Raw genomic sequence first — 10,826 nt, 5'->3', positions numbered from 1 at the left:
ATAAGCCATCCCATCTGGTTTGTGCTTAGTGGGACTATCATTTGTTTTTCAACAGGACAATGATCCAAAACACCTCCAGGCTGTGTAAGGGCTATTTGACTAAGGAGAGTGATGGAGTGCTGCATCAGATGACCTGTCCTCCACAATCACCCGACCTCAACCCAATTGAGATGGTTTGTCATGAGTTGGACCGCAGAAGGAAGGAAAAGCAGCATATGAAGTGCTCAGAATATGTGGGAACTCCTTCAAGACTGTTGGAAAAGCATTCCAGGTCAAGGTGGTTGAGAGAATGCCAAGAGTGTTCAAAGCTTTCATCAAAGCGAAGGTTGGCTACTTAAGAATCTAAAATTATATTTTGATTTGTTTAACACTTTTTTGGGGGGTTACTGCATGATTCCATATGTGTTAGTTCATAGTTTTGATGTCTACACTATTCTTCAATGTAGAAAATAGTAAAAATAAAGAAAAACCCTTGAATGAGCAGGTGTGTACAAATTTTTGACTGGTACTATATCATTGTTTAAAATTGTGTCCCTTGTGTGCACTTCTGGTAATTCCCTATATCCCGGTATGGTACAGAAACGGTATGAAACTCGGAACACCGCCTAACCCTACGTGGCGTTGGTAGTACTGGTGGTGAGAAGCTTGTACATGGGGTGGTTAGGCTGACAATCTCTCCAGAGGCCCAGTAAAAAAAACATAGCTGGAATAGTTCATTTCAGCTCTGGCTGCCCGGTTAATCGCAACCACATTTTACCCAGACGCTCCACTCTCCAGCCAGACCGACAGAGAGAGAGAGAGAGCGAGATAGAGAGAGAGTGAAGGAAAAGCAGCAAATGAAATGGTGGTCGACCAATTAATCGGCATGGCTGATTTAATTGGGGCCGATTTTCATGTTTTCAGAACAATCGGTAATCTGCATTTTTGGACGCCGATTACATTGCACTCCACGAGGAGACTGCGTGGCAGGCTGACCACCTGTTACGTGAGTGCAGCAAGGAGCCAAGATAGGTTGCTAGCTGGCATTAAACTTCTACAAAAACAATCAATCTTCACATAATCACTAGTTAACTACACATGGTTGGTGATATTACTAGTTTAACTAGCTTGTCCTGCATTGCAAATAATTAATGTGTTGCCTGTTAATTTATCATCGAATCACAGCCTACTTCGCCAAACGGGTGATGATTTAGCAAGCTCATTCGCAAAAGAGAGGGAGGGAGGGAGGATGGATGGGGAGAAGTAGGGAGGGGGGAGAGGGAGGGAGGGGGGATGGATGGAGAGGAGGGTGGGAGAGGGCGGGAGAGGGGGAGAGCGAGAGCGCGGGGTTCTATTACTGGGTGACATTTCTTTGAATTTCACTGAATTGAATTCTACTTCCTCTCACTCAAATTCATATTCTACATCCTGTGGGGGTGTGGCTAACTCGAGTTGAATGGGAGTCGATTCCAAAATTATGAGTGGAGCCCAACCCTGGCACACACACACTGCTAATGCAGACACTGGCCAACCAAACAACACAGTAACCCTGATTTCTATGTGCATGACCACACACTTATGTGTATGAGCTGTTGTTGAGTTTAACTTAACACACATGAGACAGTTGGCACCACAAAGCTACAACATAAGACTATAATTGGCCTTGTGGCTTGAGCTTTCAATCATTTGATGTGAATCAAGTTGGTCTGGATCTTGCTATTTGTCTCCCTCAATACTACTGCTTCTAGTTCCTTGGCGAATGATTTCATACCCCAAAGCGTTTTACCAATCAACAACTGCAGTTTTTTTTTAGAAGAAGTGCAAATGAATTCTTACCCACATTCACGCTGGGTGGGGGGGTAAAGAAAATAGGAATACTCGTCTCGTATGCTGCCAGACGACGGCAATATCTGCATTTCAATTAACACTAGCGTTTGCGTTCGAAATGCTAATGCAGCCTTTTCGGCAAACCTGGGGGAATGTGCCATCACTTTGTCTCGTCCTGGTTATTCATTAGCCCTTCGTAATTGCTGGTGAACATACACGAAGCCGGGAGTAATGGAATGATCCCGTCTCTAAAGGTCAAAGGAGCGCAGTCTTGACAGCGCTGTGTGTGCAGGGTGCCCCATTGGGTTAGAAAGATGCGCCTTTCTACTGGACGACTGAACTGGAAATCTTCCCACCTGTTTGTTTTGTTATTCAGAACGTCATCTCAAATCAAATGTTAACTTGAGCTCAAGACTTCTGATTTGAAGAATGAGAGGCAGTGAGCGGAGAGACCGACGTCGGTGGACTCCCTGTCCCAAAAGAAGCTTGCCACGTATCACAGGTGTGTGTCATAGCATGAGCTCACCAGTTGCAAACCGTAGTCTGGCTTTTTCGTGGTCGGTTTTGGAGCAGTGGCTTCTAACCTTGCTGAGTGGCCTTTCAGGTTATGTCGATATAGGACTCGTTTTACTGTGGATATGGATACTTTTGTACCCGTTTCCTCCAGTACCTTAACAAGGTATTTTGCTGCTGTTCTGGGATTGATTTGCACTTTTTGCAGCAAAGCACGTTCATCTCTAGGAGACAGAACGTGTCACCTTCCTGAGCGGTATGATGGCTGCGTGGTCCCATGGTGTTTATACTTGCGTACTATTGTTTGTACAGATGAACGTGGTACCTTCAGGCACTTGGAAATTGCTCCCAAGGATCACCAGACTTGTAGAGGTCTACAATTTCTTTGCTGAGGTCTTTTGATTTTCCCATGATGTCAAGCAAAGAGGCACTGAGTTTGAAGGTAGGCCTCGAAATACATCCACAGGTACACATCCAATTAACTCTAATTATGTCAATTAGCCTATCAGAAGCTTCAAAAGCCATGACATAATTTCATGGATGTGTTTAAAGGCACAGTCATCTTAGTGTATGTAAGCTTCTGACCCACTGGAATTGTGATTAAGTGAAATAATCTGTCTGTCAACAATTGTTGGAAAAATGACTCGTGTCATGCACAAAGTAGATGTCCTAACAGACTTGCCAAAACTATAGTATGTTTACAATATATTTGTGGATTGGTTGAAAAACGAGTTTTAATGACTCCAACCAAAGTGTATGTAAACCTCTGACTTCAAATGGATAATAATATTAAATTAAATGTTTACATAAAAAAAAACAAAGTATCAGAATTCCAATTAATTCCAATAACTGTTTTTCCCCTTGATCTTCAAGAATAGGACTCGGAAATATGGAACTATAGATTAGCCAAATTGTTTACCTGAGCATAACCCCAAAACTAAGGACTTATTCGCCAGCCCTACTCTGTTATGATTTTGTTGTCATGGAGGATTGATTGGACTCATTGATTCAAGTTGAAAAATAAATGTGGAGCTCATGGAATGGCATGCTTTGAGCACTACTGAAAAGTGCTATTTACATGTGAAAAATGAATGCCACCTGCTGCATTTGCTATAGGCCTATTGTTGACCTTTTTGTTGGCGACACGTTGATATCTTGATAATATGCAGCTGTTTAAAGGGTAAATCCAAAGATGAAGCAATAACAAAACGGCCTCCCCGCCTCTGTTTTGGTTAAACGCTACGGGATGGGCCAGGAGAAATGTAACCACTCTCCGATTAATAGACAGAGCCATCGATGCAAGGACTGACCGAACATGATATAAACAAAATATTGCTTTAACCATGTTCTGAGGCTATACAGTGTTTGTTTCCATTTCCATTGTTTACAAACATTGGAGGAAAAACAAGCTTATATTTTGGGTTCTCATGGAGTGTGACAGTTGAACTAAGCTCATGAGGCATTTTAGAAGTTATATTCTTGAAGAATCAATTGATATACAGTGAAACGTTGGACCCACCTACCCATTCAAGGGATTTTTCTTTATTTTTACTATTTTCTACAAATCCACATGTTATATTTGAGATTCTTCAAAGTAGCCACCCTTTGCCTTGATGGTAGCTTTGCACACTCTTGGCATTCCGTCAGCCAGCTTCACCTGGAATGCTTTTCCCAACCGTCTTGAAGGCGTTCCCACATATGCTGAGCACTTGTTGACTGCTTCTCCTTCACTCTGCGGTCCAACTCATCCCAAACCATCTCAATTGGGCTGAGGTCGGGTGATTGTGGAGACCAGGTCATCTCATCCAGCACTCCATAACTCTCCTTGGTCAAATAGCCCTTACACAGCCTTGTGGTCGTGTTGGGTCATTGTCCTGTTGAAAAGAAAATGATAGTCCCACTGTGGTAGCTATGCTGGTTAAGTGTGCCTTGAATTCGAGATAAATCACTGACCGTGTCCCCAGCAGAGCACACCATCACACCACCTCCTCCATGCTTCACGGTGGGAACCACACGTGGAGATCATCTGTTCACCTCCTCTGTCTCACAAAGACACAGCGGTTGGTCTGACTCATCAGACCAAAGGACACATTTCCACCGGTCTAATGTCCATTGCTCATGTTTCTTGGCTCAAGCAAGTCTCTTCTTATTGGTGTTCTTCAGTAGTGGTATCTTTTCAGCAATTCGACCATGAGGCCTGATTCACGCAATCTCCTTTGAACAGTTGATGTTGAGATGTCTGTTACTTGAACTCTGAAGCATTTATTTTGGGCTGCAATCTGAGGTGCAGTTAACTCTAATGAACTTATCCTCTGCAGCAGAGGTAACTCTGGGTCTTTCTTTCCTGTGGCGGTCCTCATGAGAGTGAGTTTCATTTTTCATTTCAAGTTATTGAAATTCTCCGGATGACCTTCGTCTTAAAGTAATGATTGACTGAGTTGTTCTTGCCATAATATGGACGTAGCCCTATTTGGTATAACACCATTTTCTGTGTACCAACCCTACCTTGTCACAACACAGCTGATTGGCTCAAACACATTAAGAAGGAAATAAATATTTTTTATTTTACCCCCTTTTCTCCCCAATTTCGTGGTATCCAATTGTTGTAGTAGCTACTATCTTGTCTCATTGCTACAACTCCCGTACGAGCTCGGGAGAGACTAAGGTTGAAAGTCATGCGTCCTCCGATACACAACCCAACCAAGCTGCACTGCTTCTTAACACAGCGCGCATCCAACCCGGAAGCCAGCCACACCAATGTGTCGGAGGCTACACCGTGCACCTGGCAACCTTGGTTAGCGCGCACTGCGCCCGGCCCGCCACAGGATTCGCTGGTGCGCGATGAGACAAGGACATCCCTACCGACCAAGCCCTCCCTAACCCGGACGATGCTAGGCCAATTGTGCGTCGCCCCACAGACCTCCCGGTCGCGGCCGGTTACGACAGAGCCTGGGCGCAAACCCAGGGACTAATGGCACAGCTGGCGCTGCAATACAGCGCCCTTAACCACTGTGCCACCTGGGAGGCCATCACAAATGAACTTTTAACAAGGCACACCTGTTAATTGAAATGCATTCCAGGTGACTACCTCATGAAGTTGGTTGAGAGAATGTCAAGAGTGTGCAAAGCTGTCACCGAGGCAAAGGGTGGCTACTTTGAAGAGTATAAAATATATATATATTTTGATTTAACACTTATTTGGTTACTACTTGATTCCATATATGTTATGTCATAGTATGTTTGATGTCCTCACTATTATTCTACAATGTAGAACATTGTAAAAATAAAGAAACCCTGGAATGAGTAGTGCTGTGTGTATGTGTATAAGTTAGAAGTCCAATAATGGATGTAGCAGCTACAGATTTCCCCCTTTACATCTATCAAAGCACGCAAGTTTGAGCATGTGTTCATTAGGCCCATGGATTTATATTTTTATCAGCATGAATTAGATTGAGCAATAAAAGCCTCACTTTTATTCCATAGGTAGGGACCCACACTATGCAGCTATTACAAGAGCGCATTTTTCACTGGCTGTCCATTAGTTTAAAAACATTGATTGCCAGCTTAAACTTCTTGAATTCAACCATTTTATTGGGTTCAAATACACATTTAGATTTGAGAACAGCCATCCACAGCAACCACAATCTGTAAGGTGCAAATAGCTAAATGAGAGAGCAGCAGTGTGATTCACATCAATGCGCAATGTAAACTGAGCAAAAAAAGAAACATCCTCTCACTTTATTTTCAGCAAACTTAACATAATAAATATGTGTACGAACACAACAAGATTCAACAACTGAGACAACAACTGAGACATAAACTGAACAGGTTCCACAGACATGTGACTAACAGAAATTGAATAATGGGGGGGGTCAAAAGTAACCAGTGTGGCCACCAGCTGCATTAAGTACTGCAGTGCATCTCCTCCTCATGGACTGCACCAGATTTGACAGTTCTTACTGTGAGATGTTACCCCACTGTTCCACTAAGTCACCTGCAAGTTCCCAGACATTTCTGGGGGGAATGGCCTTAGCCCTCACTTTCCGATCCAACAGGTCCCAGATGTGCTCAATGGGATTGGGATCCAGGCTCTTCGCTGGCCATGGCAGAACACTGACATTTCTGTCTTGCAGGAAATCAAGCACAGAACTAGCAGTATAACTAGTGGAATTGTCATGCTAGATGTTCATGTCAGGATGAGCCTGCAGGAAGGGTACCACATGAGGGAGGAGGATGACTTCCCTGTGACGCGCAGCATTGAGATTGCCTGCTATGACAACAAGCTCAGTCCGGTGATGCTGTGACACACCGCCCCAGACCATGACGGACCCTCCACCTCCAAATCGATCCTGCTCCAGAGTACAGGCCTCAGTGTAATGCTCATTTCTTTGATGAAAAACGCAAATCTGTCATCACCCCTGGTGAGACAAAATTGCGACTCGTCAGTGAAGAGCATTTTTTTGCCAGCCCTGTCTGGTCCAGCGACTGTGGGTTTGTGCCCATAGGCGACGTTGTTACCGGTGATGTCTGGCGAGGACCTGCCTTTACAACAGGCCTACAAGCCCTCAGTCTAGCCTCTCTAAGCCTATTGCGGACAGTCTGAGCACTGATGGAGGGATTGTGGGTTCCTGGTGTAACTCTGGCATTTGTTGTTGCCACCCTGTACCTGTCCCATAGGTGTGATGTACCGATCCTGTGCCGGTTATGTTCTTGCACATTGTCTGCCGCTGCGAGGACGATCAGCTGTCCATTCTGTCTCCATGTAAAGCTGTCTTAGGCTTCTCACAGTACGGACATGGCCATTTATTGCCCTGGCCACATCTGCATGCCTCCTTGACCCTGGGCATCTTTCTTTTTGTGCTTTTCACAAATACCTCTTTTAGTGTCCTAAGTTTTCATAACTGTGACCTTAATTGCCTACCGCCTGTCAGCTGTTAGTGTCATATGGACTGCTCCACAGGTACATGTTCATTAATGGTTTGTTTCCCATTCTTGTTCAATGAAATAGAGTTTAAACCCTTTACAATTTAAGTTATTTGGATTTTTATTCATTTTCTTTGAGACAGGGTCCTGAAAAAGGGACGTTTCCTTATTTTTGTTGGCGAGTTTAGATGTCAATAATAAGTGATATCCGTATCGCCGTAGACGACACCACTGCTGGCATCCTTACCGCCAAGCGTTCATTCAAGTTGGATAATCTTTGGATGTCGACTGCAGTCACACCATTGGAAGACGCAGCTGTATCCTACAAAAGCCTACCCCCCCGCGATCCATCAAACACATTTGGTGTGTCATCATAGTGGTCTCTGACTTGTGGTCAGACTCGCTCAGGTGGAACAAAGTTAAACGTGCATCTTTTTTTCAATGCTGATTTGAATGTCATTGAGGGAACAAGGAAGCGTTCCTCATCCCCCCCCCGCAAACATCTTTTCTGAATTTAAAAGTAATCCTTCAAGTAATCTTCTCGTCTTTCAAAAGTATCTATAATCGTATTACATGTAATCCTTTGCTCCCCAACCCTGTCTGAGGTACAGTATCAAGGCAGCTCAAGTCAAATGCGGCCTCATAACATTTATAACCCGGTTTAAAACGTCATCAATCGCTGTCAACAGCCTATGAAAGCAGCGATACGAGAAAGGCATCAAATGGATGCATATATAGCCTTTCATCCTTGTTCTGTTCTCCATCATCGTTGCATCCGGCGTTTCCCTTGTTGCTACTAACGGCGTCTACTTTAGCACTTAGAGCTGAGAGGCATTTGAAGCAACATTAACGGCTATCGGCAGCTGTTAACTGCACCGAAACGCAGGCACAAATAATGCTGTCATATTTTCCAATCTCTTCTCAAGCGCTGCGAAATATGGGAAGGTATAGTGGAAATGATTGGCGGCTGCCGGGTGGGCTAGTCCCTTGGGCTATTGGGAAAACATGGCAGGTCATTTGCCTTGGCTGTTTGGGTGATAAATGTGCCCTCCACTGCTGCTCTGGGCTGGATATGCAAAGTGGAAGAAGCTTATTCACCGTGGTGTTGAGAAAGTAGCAGGTAGAAATGTAATGACTAGAGCTGCCCTAATTTCCCTTTCCTATATGGCAGAGGATCGTGTCTGGTTCTAGATAAAGGGTATCCATTTGGACGTCCCGGGATATTTTAATTGAAGCCCCTGGTTTCTCTGTACCAGCTCTCCCTCGCTCCTATTCTGTAGAGGTGCATAGATGGGGATCTCTCTTCTCTCCTTCTTTTATACTCCTCCTCCTTAACTTCTGCATTCCTGTCACTCACCGTTCTGCCTCTTCTCCCCCCCTCCTTATCTGTTTTCCTCATTTGTGGGCACGTTTCTTTCTTTTCAATGTGTCTCTCGCTCTTCTTTGTCTTGTTTCTCTCTGTCGCCATTATCCAATGAAACACACTGACATTTTGTTTACACTCGGCTCAACATTATTAATTACCCAGTGTTTGGCGTTGAAAGAATGTCTGAAAGCAAATACTAATGAATTTGTCTCTCTTTGTGTCCTTTTTCTTTTGTCAACCGCTCAACCCTCCCCTCCTTTTCCCGCCGTCTGACTCACAATGGGCGTTGTTACTCGTTCTGCGGCCGGGCCCGCCTGCCACTTGGGACCGCTCGAACCAGTGGAGCGGTGTGGCCCAAACTAGTGCCAATGCATCTGTAGCATCACAGCTGGTTCAGAGAAACTATGCCCGTTAGTCCCCAAAGCTAATGTCTAGGCTTTAGCTCAGCAGTATTGTGAAATGTAGACGACCAGGGTTCAAACAGAGTTGATCGAACATACACATCATTTGTCCGGTTCAAGTTTTTTTTTTTTTGACATTGGAAAGATGAAGCACTCTTACAAACAAGTATTGTTTGAAAGTTTCCTAAACCTTGCCTGACCACTAAAGTCAGTTGGCCCCTGATGCACAAACCGCTCTCCTCTTATCACAATCTTACTCTCTCTGCCTCACTGGTTACCTCTAAAAGGTATGTCTAGCTTGTCTCACCTTCCTTCTGTCTCGTTCACTCTCTTTCCCGCCCATGTTCTGTCTAGCTCTTTAAAACAAATGTTCCTCTACCCCCCCCCCCTCCCTCCCTCAGTTTAGGCTACCACTCTCCTATGCCCCCCTCTCTCTCTCTCTCTCTCCCTCTTTCATCCCCTCTTCCCCTCTATAGCAAGGCATTGGAGCGTGCAGCGCTGTGCGACGCGCTTGACTGGGAATATGTGCTGATGAGTAGTGGAAAGGCAGGAAACTGCCTGAGCTCATAGGCCTCTCCGTCTGTTTCTCCTCCCACTGAGCTCCATTTCTCCCTCCATCCCTCTCTCCCTCTCCCTCTGAATATTCAGTTGCTCCAAACAGAGCCCCCCCCCCCAAAAAAAAGCTACACGCCTAACTAGCTTGGTGAAAGTATTTATTCAGATGAGCATTCAGTCATAGTAGACTGCACACACCCTCAGTCGTATGGCATACACAGTCTTCATGGAGAGAGGGCAGTCTGGTTGTGGCACCGATCTAAAACGACATTAAAACACTGAGTCGAAGCATTAAGGAGAAAGTCTGCATTTACTCAGGCAGCCCAAGTTGTATTTATTATTGCCTCTTATTGGTTCATTTGACCAATCCGATTTTTTTTTCTTTTTCCCAATAATTGGTTGAAAGATCAAAATAGGACTGCCTGTGTAAACGCCTCCATAAAAACACGGTAATGTGAACGCAGCCAGATAATGCGTGCTGTCAGTGCTGGGCAGGGCCATTTTGCTGTTCTGATCAGAGTGTGTGATCTAGTGGATGAGCTAATGGGGAGGAGACAATGATTTGGCAATATTAAGATTTGCTCTCTCTCTCAATGTCGGATGATCTTCGTAAACGCACTCAGTTCTTCATTGCTACGACTTGCTTGCTAGTTGAGATTTCTGATCGTGTTAGGCTGCGTTCCATTCAAAAACAATGTATAGCGGTTTGATCACGGGGGAGGCACTAGTAATGTCTACAGTTTTCGGGTTGGCTATTTATTTCAAGTGTATTGGTTTATAAATTAAATCTCTTTGCCAAAATTCGTCAACTCTCCCATGTCTTATTCGACTAGTAGCTGCTCTGAAATGTTTATCGCTTGCTTACATTTGACTCCCTCTGTTTTAATATAACACACGTACATTAATTCTTCATTTCGGTTGCCTATCCCGACGAAGTTTGTTCTGTAGAAAGTATTTGACTCTTGCCACAAATTTAAGGCAATTAGAAGGGTGGGGGGGGTTCGGCAGGCAAGATAATGTCATATTTCTCGGCACAACACCAGCTCCATAAGCATTGGTACCGTAGGCCGATTAGGGCATCCACCCACAGTTCTCAGAATGACAGAAAACACATTTTAGTGTATGGTAATTCATCTTAACAGAACATGAAACTCGAATGCATCAGTCTTAGCGTCAGTCTTAGCGAATTCCAATGAGCAATTTGAAGATGTTAGGAACGCGCAGCCTATCCATTCTAAGTCTAAGGGAAGCTTTCCCTGACG

General features: G+C 44.4%; 2 protein-coding genes across 2 annotated transcripts in view; one reads left to right on the top strand and one right to left on the bottom strand.

Annotated features, from left to right (window-relative positions):
* LOC135559834 (trichohyalin-like) overlaps positions 1-1,895 on the bottom strand; it is a gene marked incomplete at its 3' end in the record, with an annotated part of 5,251 nt that extends 3,356 nt beyond the window's left edge. Inside the window, exon 1 of the mRNA XM_065000712.1 lies at positions 1,816-1,895. Within this exon, the coding sequence (XP_064856784.1) occupies positions 1,816-1,895 (80 nt within the window). The remainder of the gene's footprint in view (positions 1-1,815) is intronic.
* Positions 1-10,826, top strand: part of LOC115142772 (plexin-A1-like) — a 275,942-nt gene that overhangs the window by 22,296 nt on the left and 242,820 nt on the right.

This window comes from Oncorhynchus nerka, linkage group LG15, assembly GCF_034236695.1.
Source record: "Oncorhynchus nerka isolate Pitt River linkage group LG15, Oner_Uvic_2.0, whole genome shotgun sequence".
NCBI classification, from domain to species: Eukaryota; Metazoa; Chordata; class Actinopteri; order Salmoniformes; family Salmonidae; genus Oncorhynchus; species Oncorhynchus nerka.
This window is presented reverse-complemented; position numbering and strand designations above follow the sequence as displayed.